General features: G+C 42.2%; 1 protein-coding gene across 19 annotated transcripts in view; it reads right to left on the bottom strand.

Moving 5' to 3' along the window:
• The window catches only part of PTPRM (protein tyrosine phosphatase receptor type M), a 504,993-nt gene that overhangs the window by 45,589 nt on the left and 437,145 nt on the right, over positions 1 to 22,259 (bottom strand). For all 19 annotated transcript variants that reach the window (XM_044426600.1, XM_044426602.1, XM_044426601.1 and 16 more), the window contains 2 exons: positions 17,347 to 17,423; positions 14,444 to 14,480 (listed from right to left, as the gene is read on the bottom strand). In XM_044426600.1, coding sequence (XP_044282535.1) covers positions 14,444 to 14,480; positions 17,347 to 17,423 — 114 coding nt within the window. The remainder of the gene's footprint in view (positions 1 to 14,443; positions 14,481 to 17,346; positions 17,424 to 22,259) is intronic.

Raw genomic sequence — 22,259 nt, 5'->3', positions numbered from 1 at the left:
GAATGGCAAGCATAAATACTCTGCACAATGGGAAAATGATGAATTTGTCCCTTTTTGTTATTGCAAGACTGTAAAGAGAAGAAGAAAATGAATGTAAAAGTATTTATATGACCCAGTCTACATGAACGGAAGACGCAACCAGGGTTTATGTTATTTTTTAAAGCCACAAAGGTTTGTTCAAATTGGCAATGCATGTCAGTATGTGCTGGGCTCCATTGGCCTAATTATCTACCTAGGCATGGCTTGTTCTGTCATATGATCTGGCGGCATGCCTTGAGAGCAGCAACAACTCTCAAATAACCTATGGGCTGATGTAGAATTGCTTCCACCTCAAACAAGCCATGTTGCCTAGGTTCAGTGAGTATGACAAACTATGTCCAGGAAGGCAATCAGGCTAGTTGTGTAATTAGGCAGGGTCTGCAGCTTGGGAGTGCTCCTCGATGCAGAACTGTCCCTGGAGGCCCAGGTGATGGCGGTGGCAAGGAGTGCTTTCCTTCAGCTTCGTCTGATCCATCAGCTGTGTCCTTACCTGGACTAGCACTGTCTAGCAACAGTGACACACGCTCTGCTAACTTCCCAATTGGTTTATTGTAATGTGCTCTATGTGCGGCTGCCCTTGAAAACGGTCCGGATACTTCAATCGGTCCAAAATAGAGCAGCCAGATTACTGATGAGGACCAGTTGTTATTCTCATATAATGCCGGTCCTCTACCAGATTCACTTGCTCCCGATTGAAGTCCGGGCCCAATTCAAGGTGCTGGTGTTAACCTATAAACTTTAGGTATATAGTATAAAGCCCTAAACGGCTTGGGACCAGGATACCTGAAGGAACGTCTTCTTCTCTATGAGCCCTCACACCCCTGAAGATTGTCAGGAGAGGCTCTACTCCAGGAACCCTCACTGAAAGAACTGAGGGTGGTCTCTACCTTTTCTGCAGTGGCGCCCAGACTATGGAGCGTGGTCCCCAGGGAGGTTCACCTGGTGACGACTCTATACTCCTTTCAACACCAGTGAAAACTTTTTTATTTGCCCATCATTTTAAATGTTAGGAATTTTAATCAGGTTTTAACTTCCCAGTCGCTGTGAAGTCATGGTTTTTGATTTTGTTTTTATTCTTGATTCTGATTTTTTCCTTTATTTGTGAAATGTTATTGGTTTTATGTGTATATTTAACTATTTATTTAATTATTGTTAATTCGTTGGATTGTTGCTTTGATTTTTGTAAGCCACCCTGAGACACTTTTGCGTATGGGGGGGTATAAATATTTTAAATAAATACTTATAAATGGCTGTATAAACACATCACAAGTGACTCGTTTGATTTTAGGTACATATTAACTGAGTTTGACCAGAGCATGGTCAATGTGGAAATGAACTTTCTCTTTTGCCACCTTTCAGCTTATACCCTTTTTGTTGTTTGCGTTACAAAAGGGAGATAGGATATGACGATATATCCAAGAAAGGGATTGAGAGAAAGATCTGGCAAAGAACAGCAAAATCTAGATAGCAGAAGAAAACAGGCATCATTATAGGAACAGACAGAACCAAAAAGAGAAAGAGGTGAAAACCTGGGGAGGGAATGAAGGAAGGATAGTAACAAGGATCTTTTGAGATACACAAGGAACATCTTAAGATGGATGACAGAAAGACCTTCAGAAGAGACCAGTAATTGGAAATTAGAACTCTGACTTTGTCAAATATTGCAATCATTGCTGTGAGAGGATAGCAGTGCTGTGAAAAGTTCAGAAGGTTCATGCCGTTTAGGGGTGGACTTGATTTCAGTCCTAAAATACAACTTTGAGATGTAACAGTAAAGAAAATATACTGACAGAAGAATTCAAAATGTCATTAGACTTTTAGAGAACACAAACACATTGGAACAGTAACTGAAACAGCAGAATCTAGTTTCTATTTAAATGAATGGGAATTCTCTTCTCTTTAATGTAACCTTATGGAATAACAGAACTGCTAATGGATTAAACTTTAAGGAGAGTTCCCATAGGATGTAGCTCCATTTATATGCAAAATCCTAGGTTTACCAATTTTCTGCCAGTTCAGTCATCTGATTGCTAATTACCTATAGCGACTGTGAATACATTATTTTATTCAGGTGGGACTTTAGCAGAGGATTTAGGATTGAGTTGCTGAAAATAAATAGTTACCATGTCAAATAAAGTTGAAAAATGTCTTAAACTCAATTTAAACCCAGAAAACTAAAAATTCTCTCTGCAAAAGACTGTATTTTGCACTGAGCAAAACTGCATAGCGATTTCACTTTGGAATAAAGTCCCTTTCTCTAGTTTGCAAGATCACTGCAGTCCATCATGGCTTTAAAAATATGGTGGGTGCTGGTAGCAATTTTGAATATTCAGACTGTGGCAGCTGGTCACCATGGGTTATGGTATCATGAAAATCCAGAAAGGGTGTCTTATGTGAAGTTAAATAACCATTGTATAACACTCACACAACCCATATGAGGGTTAACTCTTGGATAAGCCACCCCCCCTGGGTTTGCATAACGTACAAGCCATGGTGATTGCCTGCCACAGCTTGAATATTCAAAATGGCAGCTGGCCCATGTGATGTCCATGGTGATTGTGTGAATCTGTCTTTACCACCTCTTACCCTTTTACTGCCCATATCTAAACTTGTTCCTTACAGAACTTGTACAGTTTGTCTTGCAATATTCAATGTTCAGGCACCTCCAAAAATGGTCAGTGTAGCCACCCATCTGGGTGCTCATGTACCTCTTCTATTATGTTCGTTTTTAATGCAACCTAGTTATGTCCTAATCTTCCATGAGTCCTAACTGTCAAGCAAGATAACCAATGAAATATTTCTGTATATAGAAAACTAGTAGTAAGAGAATATATATTATTATATATTGTAATACATATTCCCTTTTGGTCATGCAAGTAAAATGAAAAGATTCCTCAAGTTCTTGATAGGCCACACATTACAAAACTAAAAATAAAAGTATGTTTCATATCTGCTTTATATCTCTAATATATATATGGATATCTTCCAAAAGTCATGAAACAGCAAAAATTCTGTCATATTTAAATGTGGGCAGTGTACAATAAAACTGCAGATCCTTTTAAACTACTATGAAATATTTTAATCAATTTCAATAAAACTGCAACCAAATTATTTTAAAATGACACTGTGATCTTCTTGTATTGTAGTACAATTGTACAATGAACTTTGTGGAGTCATTGCCTCATCTAAAATGAAAGCAAGTCACAAAAAGAGCTGCATACTTTTATACACTTTAGCCACTGGTGCTTTACAATATAGCTGTCACATCAAGTAAATGAACCATTTCAATCGTGTTGTTTACATAAATGAATCTGTGGAAAAGGCACAAAAGGAAAACATTTTGTGTTGGGATGAGATTTAGGAGCCACTAAAGTTCTCTCTGCAAAGCCTCAGTCTAAATACCAATACTACAAGGAGAGAAAATTCAGATTTTTTTTGTTAACTGATACTAAGCCAGTGTTCTATGGTTTGGACATGAGCCAAATATTTGTGTCAGTCAACTGACCATCATGGTTTAATTTAACAGTGAAGAGCTGCAATGTGTGCAATGTGTGCTGGCTGCCATGATGAAGATTCAAACACTTGTCATGTGATCTGAACCTTGCATCATATTAAAACAGACTGTGAGCCAGGCTGTATGTAACAAGAAACTGCTGGGTTAGTTTGCCTGCAGGGCTTCATGGACAAGGGAACACTGTGGATATAACAGATTTTAGCAAAGCTTTTGACACACAACGTTCTGAACAGATTTGCAGATGATACAAAACTGGGTGGAATAGCAAACACCCTAGAAGACAGAATGAAGATCCAGGGTGATCTTGATAAAACTGAACCCTAGGCTCAAAGCAATAGAATGAGATTCAATAAGGACATGTGCCAAGTTCTTCACCTAGGAAAAAGAAACCAAATGCATCGATACAAGATGGGGAATACATGGCTCAATAGAACTGAAAAAGAAAAAGATCTCAGAGTAATTGTGGACAATAGGCTAAACATGAGCAAGCAATGCGATGCAGCTGCCAAAAGGGCCCCAGCACGTGTGGCAGGCGTGCTCCGGACGAGGCGGGGGACGCAGGGCCGGCGGCTACAAAGCCCGCGGGAGGAGCGCGCCACCAGCAACACCAACTGCGCCCGGCAGCCTACGCCGGAGGAGGGCCGCCTCCTCGCTGTGTAAGACCGCGCCGCGCCGGAGGGGAGCCGCTGCCTGGCCGCGTAAGACCGCGCCGCCATCCACCGCCCACTTGGCTGCTCCGCCACGCCCCAGCACGTGTGGCAGGCGTGCTTCGGACGAGGCGGGGGACGCAGGGCCAGCGGCTACAAAGGGCGTCAGCCAAAGGACAGTTGCCGCCGTTCGGGTGGCCGAGCAGGGGGCGGGGCTGGCCAGGGGCTTGCGCTTGGCGATGGTAGGCCCTCCTGCTGGGCTGTGAGTGAGGGGTGAGTGTGTGTGTGTGTGTTTTTAGTAGTATTTTAAATCTTTTTATGGAGTCGTCCCTGGCCATGCTGCCGCTTATGTTTCCTGGGGAGCGCACGGGTGCCGCCATTGAGGTGGTTATGGGCAGGGGACGTAACAGCGTTGGGAGCTTAACGTGTCCGCATAGAAGAAGGAGGGACAGATGGCTGACACCTGTCCCTACTTCTGGTTTTGCTCCCAGCCAGAGGGTGCCAGGGAGTCTCGTCAGTCGCCCCTCCAGCCTGACGGTGCTGTTGCTTAATGCCAGGTCGGTCAATAACAAATCTGCCCTCATCCAGGACCTGATTGTGGATGAGGGGGCCGACCTGGTCTGCATAACGGAGACCTGGGCAGGAGAAAAGGGGGATGTTGCCCTCTCCCAAGTGTGCCCGCCCGGGTATCTGGTCCAGCACTGCTCACGGCTGGAGGGGAGGGGAGGGGGGGTCGCTTTGGTATACCGAGCCTCCATCTCCCTCACGGGACTTCCGGTCCCTTCGAGACCAGGGCTGGAGTGTCTCTATTTGGTGTTGGGCGACCGAGACAGACTGGGGATTCTGTTGGTGTACCGCGCACCCTTCTGCCCAACAGTCTCCCTGCCTGAGCTGACGGAGACTGTCTCGGACCTGGTGTTGAGGACCCCCAGGATGTTGGTCCTGGGGGACTTCAATCTCCATGCCGAGGCTAGTCTGACCGGGGCGGCTCAGGACTTCATGGCCTCCATAACGGCCATGGGGCTGTCTCAACATGTCACCGGCCCCACCCATGAACGGGGACACACTCTGGACCTGGTTTTCTCGACGGGGCAGGAAGAGGGTGGTCTGAGGGTGAGTAATTTATGCTTGACTCCCCTGTCATGGTCAGATCACTTCCTGGTGAGATTTATGCTCGAGAGCGACTTCTCCCTCTGTAAGGGTGCGGACCCGATTATGTGGGTCCGCCCCCGGAGCCGGATGGATCCAGAAGGATTCCTGAAGGCCCTGGGGGAGTTTCCGGCTGACAAGACGGGTGCTCCTGTCGAGGCTCTGGTCGAACTGTGGAATGGGGAGATGACCAGGGCTGTAGACACGATCGCTCCTAAGCGTCCTCTCCCACCGGGCAGAGCCCGCTCTTCCCCTTGGTATACTCCTGAATTGAGGGCGATGAAGCAGGTTGGGAGACGACTAGAGCGTAGGTGGAGGAAATCACGAGATGAATCTGACCGAACACACTTAAGAGCCCACTATCGGGCCTATGCTGTGGCGGTGAGGGCGGCAAAAAAGAGATTCTTTTCCGCTTCCATTGCCTCCTCACAATGCCGTCCGGCGGAGCTCTTTCGAGTGGTGCAAGGCCTGGTCCGTCCAGGTCCAAAGGAAGACCTGATTCCACCCTCAAAGACCCGCTGTGACGACTTTGCCAGGCATTTCAGGGAGAAAATCGCTCAGATTCGTCACGAGCTGGACACCACTATTGATTCAGAGGTTTCAAAGGAGACACCAATGCTGCCGTCTGGTCCAGATTTATTGGATGAATTTCAGTTATTGCGGCCCGATGATGTGGACAAGGTGCTTGGGCGAGTACGTCCAACCACTTGCCTTTTGGACCCTTGCCCGTCTTGGTTAATAAATGATTCCAAGCACGGGATTGGAACCTGGATCTTGGAAGTGGTTAACGCTTCTCTGAGGGAGGGTCGGGTGCCGGCCCCTTTGAAGGAGGCGGTAGTCCGACCGGTCCTGAAGAAGGCGTCACTGGATCCAGAGATGGCCACTAATTATAGACCAGTGGCCAACATCCCGTTTCTGGGCAAGGTGTTAGAACGAGTGGTGGCGGGACAACTCCAAGCACTCTTGGATGAAACTGATTATCTGGACCCATTGCAGTCCGGCTTCAGACCCGGGTACGGTACTGAATCTGCCTTGGTCGCCCTGTATGATGACCTGTGCAGGGAGAAGGACAGGGGGAGTGCGTCCCTGTTGGTTCTGCTGGACCTCTCAGCAGCTTTCGATACCATCGACCATGGTATCCTTCTGGATAGGCTTGCGGGATTGGGGGTTGGAGGCACTGCTTTGCAGTGGTTCCGCTCCTATCTCAATGGCCGGTTCCAGAAGGTGGTGCTGGGGGACTATGGCTCTGCGCCATGGCAGCTATGCCATGGAGTACCGCAGGGGTCCATTTTGTCCCCTTTGCTGTTCAACATATACATGAAACCGCTGGGAGAGGTCATCAGGAGGTGTGGGCTGCGGAACCATCAGTACGCTGATGATACCCAGCTCTACCTCTCGTTTTCCACCAATCCAGGTGAGGCAGTGGCTGTGCTGAACCGGTGCCTGGCCAAGGTAATGGGCTGGATGAGGGCCAATAAACTGAAGCTCAATCCAGACAAGACGGAGGTCCTGTTGGTTGGTGGATCGGGCTTCGGAGAGGGTGAATTGAACCTTGTCCTGAATGGGGTTGCACTCCCTCTTAGGGACAAGGTCCGCAGCTTGGGAGTGCTCCTCGACCCAGAGCTTTCACTGGAAGCTCAGGTAACAGCAGTGGCGAGGAGTGCTTTCCTCCAGCTTCGGCTAATTCATCAGCTGCGCCCCTATCTGGAGAATGACTGCCTTGCGACAGTGACACATGCGTTGGTGACTTCCCGTTTGGACTTCTGCAACGCGCTCTACGTGGGGCTACCCTTGAAGACGGTCCGGATACTTCAATTGGTCCAAAATAGAGCTGCCAGGCTGCTGACGGGGACTGGACGTTATGTTCACATGACTCCAGTTCTCCGTCAGCTTCACTGGCTTCCCATTGAAGTCCGGGCCCAATTCAAGGTGTTGGTTATGACCTATAAAGCCCTAAACGGCTTGGGTCCTGGTTACCTGAAGGAGCGCTTACATCCTTATATGCCCAGCCGCCCCCTGAGATCGGCGGGAGAGGCCCTTCTCCGGGAGCCCTCCATGGAAGAAGTTAGGAGGGTGGTTACTCGGAGGAGGGCTTTCTCAGCGGTGGCGCCTAAGTTATGGAATGCGCTCCCCAGAGAGGTCCGCCTGGCGCCGTCGTTATTTGTTTTTCGGCGCCAGGCAAAGACCTTTTTATTTAAGCAGTATTTTAAATGTTAATATTATTGAATTTTATTTGGCCAGGGCGGCTTGTTTTATAGTGTATATTTGTATTTTATTGTATATATTTTAAAATGTTATTTTAAATTTTTTTTGTTGTAAGCCGCCCCGAGGCTTCGGCGAATGGGGCGGCATAAAAATGTTTTAATAAATAAAATAAATAAAATGCTATTTTGGGATGCATTAACAGAGTATTACTTCCAAACCATGAGAAGTAGTTTCTCTATACTCCTCAACAGTCAGATTTCATCTGGAATACTGTGTCCAGTTCTGGGCACCAAGATTTAAGAAAGATGCAGGAAAATTAGAAAGGATTCAGGAGGGCAACAAAATGATTCAGGGTTTTGAAGCACTGCCCTATGAGAACAGACAGGGAGAACTGGGCATGTTCAGCCTTGAGAAGAGAAGACTGAGGGGGGACATGATATCCCTCTATAAGTACCTCAAAGGTTGTCACAAAGAGGAAGGCCAAGATCTTTTCTTGCTGATGCCAGAATGTACAACATGGAATAATCCATTCAAGTTGCGACAACCCAGATTAAGGCTGTATATCAGTAAAAGCTTCCTCTCTGTCAGAGGGAGCTTCCTCACGACAGTGGAACCACCTGCCTAGAGAGGTGGTGGGCTTTCCCTTTTCCCTTTTAGAAGAAACTGAATGGCCATCTGAGTGGGCTGGTGTGACTTGGTGGCCTGCAACAGCAGGGGGTTGGACCAGATGGCCTTCCCGGCCCCTTCCAACTCTACTATTCTTGCATTTGGAATATTTGAGGCATAGTGTGGGCATGCCGTGACTTTCTGTTATGTGTAATCCTGACCAGGATGGGTGTTTCAGGTACTTGACTAGTCATATAGAACCCATGGTCTGTTTTAGGGGTGGGGTAACCCAAACAACCCACCTTTATGGGGTTTACATGTAACAAGAGCCACAGTGTGCGTGTGGCTCACACTGAATCCCAAATGCCTAAAATGGGATGCCATGATGAAAAACCCCATGGGAAAATTCATCCCTGATAGCTTTCTGTGACATATGAGCTATGCATGTTGGTTATGCAAGGGTTGCTTATTGGGTCAAGTCATATCTGCTTGCCTGGATTCAGATGACATGACAAGACACCGCAAACTCAGGGGGTGGTTTGCAGATTCATGACTGCTCACATGTTATCCGAACCTGGCCTTTGTGCTAAAGGAGTCCAATAGGAAGGAGAGTGAGCACCTCCTTGGGAGCAGCAAATGCTCTCATTGCTTCATCCCTCCTGCACAATCCATGGTTTTTGAAGCCTTAAACAGTTGCCTGAACCAGACCACTGTGTAGCTATTTAATCAGTCTTCAAAAGGTTCTCTTCCATTGGAAAAATGCATGGTATAGAAATAGAGCAAAAGGACTTGTCAGAAGAGCTAATTTTTTAGACAGTGATGGATAGATAAGCCCCCATTCTTTTGCTTAAATACTAAATATAATACTGCCAAAACTTAATTATAAGCCTGGTTTGGGCCCTAGAGCCTGTCTTCGATGCTCAGAAACATCTGTAGTTATTAAAAGGATGGTGCACAAGTTTGCTGTGCTTTTCCTTTAACATCTGCGTAACAATAACATGTACCTGACAGATTAGGTGTGAATACTTCTGTGGAAGAGGGGGTAAATTCTTGATTTGAGGCTCAGCATCTTTATTTAAATAACAATAAAAACAAATCAACTATTTAGCAGGAGTGTTCAGTTGCAGAGAGGGTAAACATGAAGTCATCCAGTACATAGGACAAGAGAATTGTAGCTTCCGGATGCATTAGATGGAAAATTATATGCAAGGTCCTATCTCAGGAAAGCAACATCCACTGAACTATGTAAAGTGAAGCTGACCCCAAATCTGAACAAGACCTAACTGAATAACATGGCTAAACAGTGCAACTGATTAAACTCATCAGTGTGCAATGAGTATGAGCAAGGCTTGGATTCATTCTTCCCGATTACTCTATCCCAATCTGTTGACTTCCAGATGTATTGGATTAGAACTACCTGGCACACCCAGCTAGTGACTTGAAAATGGCTGATCTAAAGATCAGCCCTTTAACTTTTACAATTCTAACTGAGCATGGTCATGGACATGGTCATCATCCTTTCTACCCAAAAGACAGGGTTAGGGTAACATATGCTTCTTTAAATGAAATACTGTATGTGTGTCTTCTATTTTGTTTCCAAGAATTTGCTATGTAATGTTAACAACTTAAATTGAACTATAAAAAGGTACATATGTCTTTTAAATATTTATTTATTTATATTGCGATTTATATCCTGCCTTTTTCCTACAAGGGGCTCAAGGCAGCTTAGATCCTCCTCCTCCATCTTATCCCCACAACAACCCTGTGAGGTAGGTTGAGCTGAGAGTCTGTGACTGGCCCAAAGTCACCCAGTTGGCTCCATGGCTGAGCGGGGGCTAGAACCCAGATCGTCTGAGTCCCAGTCCCAGGCTCTTAACCACTACACCACACTGGCTCTCTATATAAATATAAGATGAACTTTTGGGTATAAATTTGCATTTGTGTTTTGAAAGCCATTATTGAAATAGTCTTGCAACATTCATGGCAAATGGTGGAAAGAAAAGTGGAAGCTTATGAACCATGTTCTTATGCTGACATATTTGCACCGACACAGTCAGAACTGCATTAGCACCTGCATTATAAATACTTCTCTCCAGGGGCCTATAAAGTGACATGAAAAGGTTTTCCTGTGACAGAAACATGTTGAGTTTCTTGCACTGAGCAGGAGAATAAAGTTAACAGTTCAAGTGAAGAAATAAATTGCTTTTTTTTAAACCTGAAGACATAGTAAATGAGCACAAACACCTGATGTATAATTACTAATTAAATATTTTATTTGGCCTAATATAGTGTAATAACTTGTGCCTTAACCACATTGAATACAATCACTTTTCCTAGGCATAATTGTGCGATGACTTTTATAACAGATATATGCTATTTAACTGTTCTGTTCTTTGTGCCATAGGGTGTTAGGCTAATATAACTGATGAAAAATGCTGATCTGTTTATAAGTACACACAAGCATACTGTATATACTGCATGACTTCTTTCTGTAACAACTATAGATGTTTTCTGGATATTTCAGTATTTATATGGTCACTTGACAATGATTCAAAAGTAGTATTTTGTGACCACATCTCAGCATAATCTACTTGTTTCATTTCTGCAAATATCTGTCCAATAAAAATACCTGTCACCTTGTTTTTCTTTCTTTCATACAGAACTTTTAAAGGTTTTACTGTTCCTTAATTCTCAAGCAAGTAGTAAAAGCTGATACATTTCTTTTAACATGATGATTCATTGCTACTGCTGCATTTTTTACCCCAGGAAATTCTTCCACACTTCTCTAACAAGAGCATAATAACATTCATCAACTATCTATCATGTGTAATCAATGTAACGACCAGCATATGAGACAATTGTAGAGTCACATGCATTTTTAACTGTAAATTGACTTTAAATAATTACTTTCATAAGAAAATGTCAAACAATCATTTTGAAATTGTGCTTCCCTGTTCTTCTACATGATCCATTGCACTGACTTAATGCTTGAGGGTTTTGCAGTAAGATGATCCGGGTGCTTACTGTGTCTGCCAATTATGGTAGATCACCTAAAGTTTTAATTAGCAGCAATTTCAGCCTATTATAGCTACTGTACAGAAGAAAATAGACATTAATTTTCCAGCCCAAATTGCAGGTTTTGAATTTATTGCAGTTAAAATTTAGTTAGATGGCTTCTTGGTACCCTATTAGGTATGACACAATCAACCAGAATGGGAAAAGGGCATGAGGTAAGCTCATTGTGGAGCATAAGCCTGTTAAACTAACTCTGGTTCATTTGGGAGACACATTAAACAGTAAGAAACAAGAGATTATGCAACTTTCCAGCTTTGTTAAAAGCCAGTCTGGTAGCCTATTGCAAACTGATTGGATTTGCTGTTATTTAGCACCAGCCAATTATATTTGCTCATTAACACTCGGTATGTTGAACAAAGTTAAAGAGCAGCACTAGGACAATTAAATACCAATCTCAATCAACTCTAGAGAGATTTGAACTGATTTCTCAATTGATTTCTTTTTCCTGTGGAATATAATGGAAGCACATACATGGACAAAGGCAGGAAGGAGCTGAAAGCTTGGCTGTGAAACAGTTTAAGGGAAATATTTCAGATATTCAGTATAGATAATTAGTTCATCTGAACTGAAAGTCTGAGATATTTATATAGATATATTTCTCAAAAGTATAAGGATAGGTTTGAGTGACTACCTAAGTTAAGAGTTTATGCCTGGAGATGATGGAGAGAAAAACATGATGACATAGCTTTTTCCTCTCTTTTTCCCATCCCAGTTCACAAAAGATCACCTTTTTGTTTTCACATAAATATTATATCCATGTGACAGTCTGGTGCATGAGTTAGGAAAACACAGGTTTTAGCCATAGTAGTTTCTGCAGTAACTACTGATGTGGACAAAACTAAACATGGAGGAAAGGAGTCATACACTGAATTGCTGGAATCTCCTCAGACTAAGTCAGAGTTAGCAATGCAGAAATCAGCCAAAATAGGACTTGCTTCAGCCTATTGTGGATCTCAGGCACTCTCCTTGTTCTCTGCCCATTTGTGAGAGTTATTGGAGAAATGGAGTTAGGGAGGGTTGTCTATGAAGTGCCATAGCAGGGCCTTAGACTTCAGGCTCTAACCACCATCAGAACATGGGACAGGTACATTGCTAGGAGCATGATGGGGTTCAGAAGCCTTACTGATTTGAAATGGATCTTATTTAAAATTGGACTCATTTAGGATAACCAGTGAAATACTTGCAGTTCATTCCAATAGGGTAATCCCAAATTAGCTAGGTAGGTATGAGACTTATCCCCAAAGTTGTTGCAGCTTGAAAAGGAATTTACTCATGTGCACGGGGAAAAAATGATGGAAGGAAATGAACTGTCAAGAAATTATGAGAATGAACACAGTCTGCAGTAAATGATGTTTGATAAATATGTTTTGCAGAACTGAAGATGGGGTTTAAGTCATCAGTATGTGCACTTGTATCTCCATGGATGGTTACTGCATTAAATTTATTGCCTTGAATTGAACAAATTGCTTAAACCATGTACCTTCTCACATGGGAGGTTGGTGGTATTGTTTATGGGAGCTGCTTAATAAACTTCCTGTCCTGAAATGCTTGCAATAAAAAGCAAGTGTGACTATGTTGAGCTATGCTGCTGCTGCTTTGTTAGGGCTTTGCTGGTACGTGCTATCAAATTGTCTCAGACCTTTTGTGACTCACTGATGAATGCCCTCCAAAAAGTCTTTGTCCTTGACAGCCCGTTGTAAACTGTTAGGAGTAACAATGGCTTATAAACAAGGACTGTGATCTCACTTGGAGAATAGTCCATCATCCTTCACTTATTTTATGTAATAGAGAACTTGGCTATTGGGTGGTATAGAAATGTAATAAATGAAACGAAAATTTCTATGGTAGCCACCAGGAACATTCCCAATTCCATGGAGGCAGAATGGAATTACACACATACTCATGAGAAGAAAGCGTTAACATTGTGACCTGATAAATATGATTTCACGGAGGAAAGAAGGAAGCATCCAAATATGTTCAGTGTCACTTTCAGTTGCATCGGCTTGAAGAATTATGTGGAATGCTGAGGAGACATATCCTCATGGCTCTTTGACTGTGTAAATACATCCTAGAATTCTGCTTTTGGCTACATTCTCTTGGAAATGTAAATCTCACTCTGTAAAACTGAAGATCTAGCTAAACGTATATGCTAGAGAACCTCCAGGGCTTCGAGAAACAGAGTTCTCCAGGAGGACAAAAAGAGTATCTTTACATTATGTGTAACTTCTATAAGGAAAAAGAAAAATGCAAGTGTTTTCTAGGTTTTAGTGTTTTGAACCTCTGGGTGCTCTATGTTCGTCTTCAAAGTGGCATAACAAGAAAAGCAGTGAAATTATGAATGTGATACACTCATCAGGCAGTATAGCTCAGAATATGACAGCCACCTCCCTATTGCATAATACCAGCAGTTGAGCAGCTATGTAGATTCTAGACTTAATTATCCTTTGGAGGCCTTCCTAGATGGCCTTGTGCATAACTTCAGCTGTGATACACAGATTTTCCCTTCCAGCACTATCTTGTTGCCATTTCCTGCTTTAAAGTAAAAGCACTCCTGTTTTAACCCTTATCCTAACCCTGATATGTCAGAATAACAGTAAAATCCATTTGCTATCCCTGATTGCAAAAAACAAAAAAACAAAGCACATGTGTTCTGAATTACTGAAATCATAGCACTCTCTTGACTGCAGGAATAAGATGGCATTTGTGTCTACTGTCCTGAGCACCTCGGCCTCTCCGGATGGCTATGTGGAGTGGGTAGGTGGGTGTCTGAGACACCTTGGACCTTGAACCCATGTTCCAGTCCTAGCTGCTCCATGCAGTCTCAGGAATAGGAAAACTGTTCCTTTAGGTGGGACCTAAATTTTACATTGTTGGTGGTCTGCTTAACTTATGAAATAGAGTGAGGATGCTCTCTCTATTGTGTCAGAAATGGGCATAGAATTAGCAGGTACAGAAAGGTTGCTACACATTGATTGCAGCATGGTTTAGCCTATAATCCTCAGTACTGTTCATCAGTGCTGATATCAAAACTCTTGACTTCTGTAGTCAGTTGGGGGATGCTGTGAGGTTAGAGGACTTCTCTCAATCAATCAGGTTCCTGGATTGACTTATTGGTTGTTTCCTCAGCTTAGAGTGAAAATGTTCCCAAGTATGATTTTTCATTTACAGAGAAATGCATACATATACAAGAAAACATAAATGAACCTACCTTGTGTAGCAATATAGTGGTTTGGCCTGTGATATCCCTGAAATAAAATATTTAAAAAAGCATTTTGTGTCAATCTGGAACACAAGCTAAGTATGATGTATGAACTATAAACATGAATATCTACAAATAATTGAATGTAATGCTGATTAAAAAGCATATTGGGTTAAAAGGTTTGGCTTTATGACCATGCAGAAAGGAGTAATAGCCAAAGCTGCGAATGATTAGGTAGGGAATATAGCTATTGAATTCTACAGGATTCTTTCGCTTCTTTTCCAAGGAAATATTCTATTGGTCTTTGCAAGTAGCAGTAACATTTCTTTGTTAAGGCCCTTTCAAGTATCAAAATACTTGCAAGCACTGTAAGGCAATGTTTAAGTTATCAGTGCAGTACATTACCCATGAAAAAACTGATTTTCTGTGCTATGACCCCACACAATTGAGATAATATTTGGCACCTCCATTCACATCACTGAAACAGCCCAGAGAGCTCTGGCTATGGGGCAGTATAGAAATGAAATTAATAATAATAGTTACTTGTCTCATCAGCACACCCTGATCTGCTAATTGGGTGGCAGTAGGGTGGGGAGAGAAATAATTATCACTGTGTAATCACAAATCAGTATTTTTTCATTGCTTACTATGGAGAGCTCAGTAATGTGTGAATTAGACCTAAGTTGTTACCTACTGGACATTCTTTAAGATGTGCAGGATACTTTTTATATATAAAAAAGACTTTGCCATAACAGGTAATATAAGTGCACAGAATTCTATAACTGTCATATTATAGTTACTTATGAAAGATTATTATTTTTACATCTCTTTTGCATTCACTTTTGTATGAATATGATGTTAATGCTAAAGTAATCCTAATTCAATTAATGCTTTTGAAGCAGGACATGTATATATATTTGCCACTGCAATTTATAACACTTGCTTTTCAGGTCTATTTAAAACCAATTATTACCAACACACATAATAAAAGATGAACTTGAAAAGCAGAAATTGCAGTCTGACAGTAAAATCCCATTTTTGACAGTGAAACAGTTACTGTTTTATCTCGATCACCTTTATTCATCCAATCAGGGCATAACAGTGCTAAGAAATCTTTTGGAATCTAATTTATTCCTGATTGGGAAAAATGCCATTTTATGGAACATATGCACTCTGATAGTTTGCTTAGCTCTAACTAGAAAATTCAATGGAAAGTAACCATACTCCTTTCTCTGGAAAGCAAGACTAATTCAGTCATATGCCAGATGAGCAGTAAATACATGAAATACTGATTTTTATTTGGTATCAAGGCCAATAGAATTTACATTGCATTGCTGTTGTTATTGGAACATCTTTGCCAAGACTCTAACATAAATATTGGTGTATTCACATCTGATACATAATATTTCCAAAGGTGCTTTTAAATAATGGTAGATCTATACCTCCAACCAAATAAAGGGAGAAATGTGAAGTTATATTTCATACTCTCTAAAATACTAGACAAGAGAAGGGTGACAAGGGGGCTATGTGCCAAGGTAGACAACAACCCCTATGTGGAAAACACCTTTAATTGCTCCATCTGCAAATGGTGATTGACTAAACAGATTAAGCTATTTCTTCCATGCTACCACAAAAAGCCAAGTGAAGTGTGGTGATGTGGAAACATTGGCTCAATTAGTGTTGAACGCATGCACACAAATGGCCTGTGGCATGGCGTGAGCCACCCTACGGAGCAATTTAAACTGGCTTCAGTATGACCTTAATAATGTACACTTGTCCAAGGATATTAGGGGTAGTCCAAATCGTATTACTGTGGTGTGATGACTTCAAACAGTCAATGAAGAATTATCTGCCTAAGCACTCACCCTGGTTATGCCAGTATTAGCTCAGATGTATGCCTGAATTAGCTACCATTTAGGGCAAGCCAAGGGGCACCATCTCTGATGTTGAGAATGCCAAAGAAGAAGCGAGTTAAGGTGTTTGATGCAAATCCTTTGGTCTTCATTTAATCTTTATTTAACACAATATAATGTGTTAAATAATAAACAAACATTTCTAATTAACTAAAATGCTCTAAATTCACTTTTGGCATAGCCACTGCAAAGTATCAAAGAAAAGCACAATCCAATGCATGTTTATGCCAGGAGCTGCAGTGCTTTGTTCTGTCTAAACAAGCATAGGATTTTGCCTTAAGTTGTTTTAAGCTATTAAACATGAAGATATGTATGGATTTGAAAACGACTGTAGTTTCTTTATAGGCTTAGAGTTTTAAATGGCATTGATTCTTCCTTGATTTTCATTTGATTTCAGTCTTTCAGTGCCCTCCAAATACTGTCTCTTAAAGAATTTATTCTAATGTAAAACATTAAGTTAACATGATGCAGTATGAACAAAGAAGGGGCCTTCAATAATTGAACAGTGTACATATTTAATGAAATGTCTTGCTTGCATTAGAAATACTGGTTAACAGATGCAGACTAGGCTTTGAAGGCTGCTTAAAAGTGCAGAGATGACAAGAGATTTCAAGTCACTGCATTAGGAATTATGGAGTTTTGTCACATTAATATGCAAACAGTTCCCCTTTAAAAGGGCATTATGCCAAGATGTTGACAGAAAACGAAAATAACAATGCTTTGGTCCACATATGCTTAAGGAGGAAAAGTAGCCAAATACTATTATCGCAAGGCTCTGTTCCAGAACACAGCAATTTTGGGGAATGACTGATACAATTTTCTTATTAGCAAATCTTTGGTACTTTTAATGTCAACTTTAGTATACAACTGGGGTCCTCTAACTATGATTTCTCATAGTATTAAGCAGCTGCCAGCCTGAACAGATGAAAGATCTCTTTTAAATAGCCAATAGCAAACCATTTTCTTTGAAAAATACTCTTAATGGATGAGCATACGTACATCAATATAATTTCCATTGATGTAGTCAGAATTTAAGTCTCCTTCAATGGGCTGCAGTCTAACTCGAGAATGATCATCTGAAACAGAACACAAAAACACGTATCAGATAATTCACATTCCACTCAGGACTGTTGTCAAAGGCAGACATGGGCAGGCAGACATCAGCTGAGGACCCATGCCCCAGATGTCCCCACTGACAAAAGCCCCCCGCACTTGCTTTCCTTTTCCACCACTGGAACCTGCTTGTTCGACTTGCTCTGGTCCAGACAAAGGTGGTGAGGAGGAGGGTCAGCAGAGACTACGGCCTACTTGCTCCATGGCTCTGTCAAGCAAGCAAGGGACAGCAATGAAAAGGAAGACGGTGAAGAGCCACAGTACCTGGTGGCCGTGGTGGCAAGAAGGTAGACTCACCAGGGAGGGGCCCCACTGAGGTTGCATTGCCTTGGGGTCTTTACTTCTGGCGCTTGCACTGATTCTACAATTACCCACAAAATAACAGGATCGCATATGCGTGTCTGCATTACAGGGAACACTAGATGACCTCTGCAACATACACTATGATCTTGTAATACTATGAGTAGCTTAAAAGGCTACGATGGAGGCTATTAAGGAGAACAGAGCACAGGGAAATAAAATGAAGTATCTATGTAAAATTTTGTGGAAATCATGCTAGAATCACAGTTTTGGGATGCTTGCTGATGCAGACTTCATTAGCTGTTAAACAAGGATGCAGAAACCATGGTCCATTTTAGATCTGGAAGTCTGTGAGTTGCCTTGACTTGCATCACAACAAGATGGTATGAGCACAGTACCAACAAACCGGAATTTGGGAAGGTAGATCGTGAAAATCTGCCAGATTTTTACCCTCTTACGGGATTCTTCTTACATACCTAGGCACCACACTTTGGGAAGGTTGGCCCAGAGTGAATTTTCAGGTTAATGATAATTTCTGGTTAGCATACTTTACATATTATGTTGCAAACCCGTTTCTTCATGGATCAATAATACTTATTTAAGGTAAATTACTTCATTTGCTTGTCCTTTGTAAAACACCACATCTTCTGCTTCTTCCAAGGCCATTTTAAAGACTTAATTAGAAGCCGGCTCCTTCTGTATTCCCCAGAGGCTGTTCTGTTTACTCCAACCAGAAGAATGACTTGCTAGGATGTGAACAGATATGGGAAATACAAGGGAGGACTCAAAAAACACAGGAATTATCTCCTGGAAGGTGGGCCCTTGTAGTACAGGCTTCCCCAGCTAGGAGAATGTTCTAGGAACTCAGCATCAGTGTAGCCAGCTGGGTTGTTGTGAGAGGCTGTGTTCCATTTCAGTGAGGTTTTTTTTCCGGAGACTCTTTCAACACATTTGCCTATTTCATGATGGCTGATTTACCCAAGCAACATGCAGCAATGACATTTTGTTCAGCTGAGTGTTCAGCATTTTGACCAAAACCGGCATGACCTTGTGCCCCACCCTTCCTATTCACCCGATCTCACCCTGTGCACCTTTTTTTTCTTTTGGTTTCCCCGGATGAAAAAAGTCCTCAAAGGGAAACATTGTGCAGATGCAGAACAAATGAAACAAAAAACGGAAAAAGCACTAAAAGGCCTCAAATGTGACATGTTCAAAACCAGTTTTGAGCCATGGAAAAATAATCTTGGTAGATGTATTGCATCAAAATGGAGAGTACTTTGAAGGTAACTGAAGTCTGAACGTGTAAAAATACATACACAATTTTTAATAAATAAATTCCTGATTTTTTTGGGGTCCCACCTCACGCTACAAAGTAATGGGCATTGCTAGAATAGTGGCTGTTCCATGTTACGGAGATGCTGGCTAATCTACATGTGAATATACAAAAGAGGTTACCTGTCATTACCATGGAAAAGACTGAAATGCATCAGCACTGTAATTGCTCCATGCTGCAGTCACAATGCTTGTGAATCACCACTTTTATTTTTAACAGGTAGCGATTCTGTCAGGAAAGAAGAGGTGGTGCCATTTTTGATATTTCTATCTACTAGCATCTGCAAGGTTTCTGAAATGCAGCTTGAAATACAGCTTTTATGTCTGAATCCACAAGTCTGTCTCAGTTTGCATAACAAATAGTCACACAATTGTCTTGGATCCAGACTCTGGGTCTGGATTTTATGGTGCTGTCATTGCCCTGCCTTATTAACTAAGATCTATGAGAAGTCCAGATGATGTCTTTAACTCATAACCCTCCTGCTTCTTCTTCCTTTTCTTCTCTCTCCTAGCTATGAAAAACTGAAAGAGCTGCACTCAGTCTATCGGCTAAGAAGAGACGAAAGGGCTATATTGTTAGCATTAGGACTCCTCTGACTGGAAGCACATTTTCTCTGAAAGGGAAGGAGATCCAGTGGAGGCTTCCATTGGGAAAAATGTGGTTTTTGTTGATTCCCCATTCCCAGTGCAGCACCTGCCTCACTCCCCACTTCTGTAGAATCCCCCAACCCTCTAGGGTTGACTTGCAGAATGCACAGGGGCCTATAGGGAGAATATTAAAATCCACCCCCTCCCTCCAGCAGGAGTGTTCCACACATACATTTTCATGCAAAGGAACCCTGGCTCCAAACCACTGCATTTAAATGACTGTCAAATTGTGGAAATTGTTAAAGGTATGTGTTGGGGGAAAGATGATTTATTTTAAAGTGTTTTGCAACTACCACACTCCAGTAGATGAATAATACGAAATCTGGTTAAGTATCAAGAAAAAACATGGCATTCAAGTGGAGATGGTACTGGTTGTTTTAGAGATGTGTGATTGAATCAACACCATATCCTAAAATCAACATGAAAGACATGTTTAGCTCAAGCTCCATTGGAACACGGGTGACTTGTTCACTTATAAGACTTTTTTATTTTTTGTGTTTCCTTTGAGTAGCTTCTGCTGGAAAAACCCTTTCAGTCTGTATAAACCTCCACTCCAAGGAAGTAAAATCTCAGGCCTGTGGACCAAATCTGGCCCACCTGGTCCATCAGGGTTCTCCAGATAACCATACTCCTGTCCTATAGCCCTACTCCCTTTCCCCCATCTACTTATTGTTAGGTACCATTTTTTTCCCTAAAAGCTTGAAATGCCCCTGGAAGGCTTACTTACTAGCAGTAAGAGGTTCAGGACGCAATCTTGTAAATATGTCCATAAGGCCCCAAGCTTGGAGGATTATGAGCATCCTATGCAGCACAGGAAAAGCAGCATCCTCACCTGGTCATCCTCCCTCCTGGCATTTTTAACTAGGCAGGCTTTTCTACCCATCTAGACGAACGGAAGCAAATGGGCTGCAGAAGCATCAAGATAGGTCAGATCCTCACCTCTCCAGTCTCCTTATCACCCCCCCCCCCACTTTCTTTTTCTGTCGAGGATCACTGTCCTGTCCTTAGAGCTGCTGATGTGGCCCTCTCAGCTCCAGCCTTAGAACTGGAGCACAGTCCCCAGCTTTAGAACTAGGAATCCAGAGCTCCTATGGCCCCCTCCGACAATTGCTTGGAGCTATAGGATCATCGTTTGGCCACATCCCCCTTACTGTCCACCCTGTCCTCCACTGAATGCAGACCCCAAAGAGCTTCTCCGAAACTGAATCTGGCTCTAGGGTTGAAAGTGGTGAGAAATCCTTGTGCTCTACTCTTTTGTATATGACTTTAGTCATTTAGTAAATAATCCTCTGGAAAAACTAGCTTTTTGACTGTGCTGACTCCTTAAAACAAATATGGATTAAAACATGCAGATGACTTTTTGCTAAAGCACGTATTTGCTTAATTTGCTATATAACTGCTAAATACATGACTGTGAATGCATCAAGGCAGTAGTTTCTTTTAAAACCCTTTTGCCCAGTTACTTTCTAGAGGAAACCGCATTTTCACACATACAGGTGCACACATGCACTCACAGAGGTGGGCAGAATCTGATAGGCAGCGAGCGAAGGGAGCTTTTATGTTGCTTTATGGTGACTTTACCTTCTGCTGCCATTTACATGCTCTGTTGAAAAGGAACATGATGATCATGACGATACTGGTGCTGAAACGTTTTACCTTTATGTAACCGTGCCAAAGCCACATTGACAGAAGCACACCGTTATTAAAATGCAGTACTAGATATTTTATAGGTTTGGGAAAAATTCTTGTTGGCTATATAGTGCATGATACAAAACGGTAGCCAGAAATGAAACAAAATGAAGCCTAGTGGTCTTTAATGGCTTAAAATTAAAAATCTCTTTCACTGATAGAAGGCTTCAGATAGCAAGAGGACTGGTGAACAGCCTGTAGTGTAAATGTGGGTCGTGACCCAGAGGCACCTGTGCCCTCAGCAAAGAAGCACCAGCAGAAGGAGGCATGCCGCAGGGAGTCCATGCTTCATTTTGTTGGGAATCTGATGTCGAGTTAAGATTTGCAATGGCTGTCGTGGGAGCGCGATCACTTTCAGTATGTTCTGCTTCTCTATATGAAAATACAGCCAGTATTACAAAGCACGCTCTGTCATTATAGGGGAACGAATCCTGCTTCTTTTGGATGTAGGGTGAACTGCTTCCATAGCTTAAAATGGTTTGCTTATTACTCAGATTCCTTTAAAATAAAACATGGTTGTGGTTAGAAGGAAGTCTGTTGTACTCATAATCTTAGCGAAAAACAAACAAACCTTTAGATGACATTAATTCTTCCTTCCTTTATATTGTCAGGCATTTCTGTTTGTTGCAAGCAAATAGCCTGTTCAACATGCCCTCTACTGTATTTGCTACATCATGTTCATGTATGAGTGTGCTTAGCATTTCCCAAAAGCTGTATTTCAAATCTGTGATTATTCTGTTTCAGCAGATGTTCCACCTTTGCATAATCCCTATTCTAGGAGGGTCCTACCAGAACCCTCCCCTGATTAGAGGTCTGAAAACTTTTGAGGG

Source organism: Varanus komodoensis, unplaced genomic scaffold, assembly GCF_004798865.1.
Source record: "Varanus komodoensis strain SLA01 unplaced genomic scaffold, ASM479886v1 scaffold17, whole genome shotgun sequence".
Taxonomy (NCBI): Eukaryota; Metazoa; Chordata; class Lepidosauria; order Squamata; family Varanidae; genus Varanus; species Varanus komodoensis.
The sequence above is the reverse complement of the archived record's forward strand: the minus strand, read 5'-3'. Positions and strand labels throughout refer to the sequence as shown.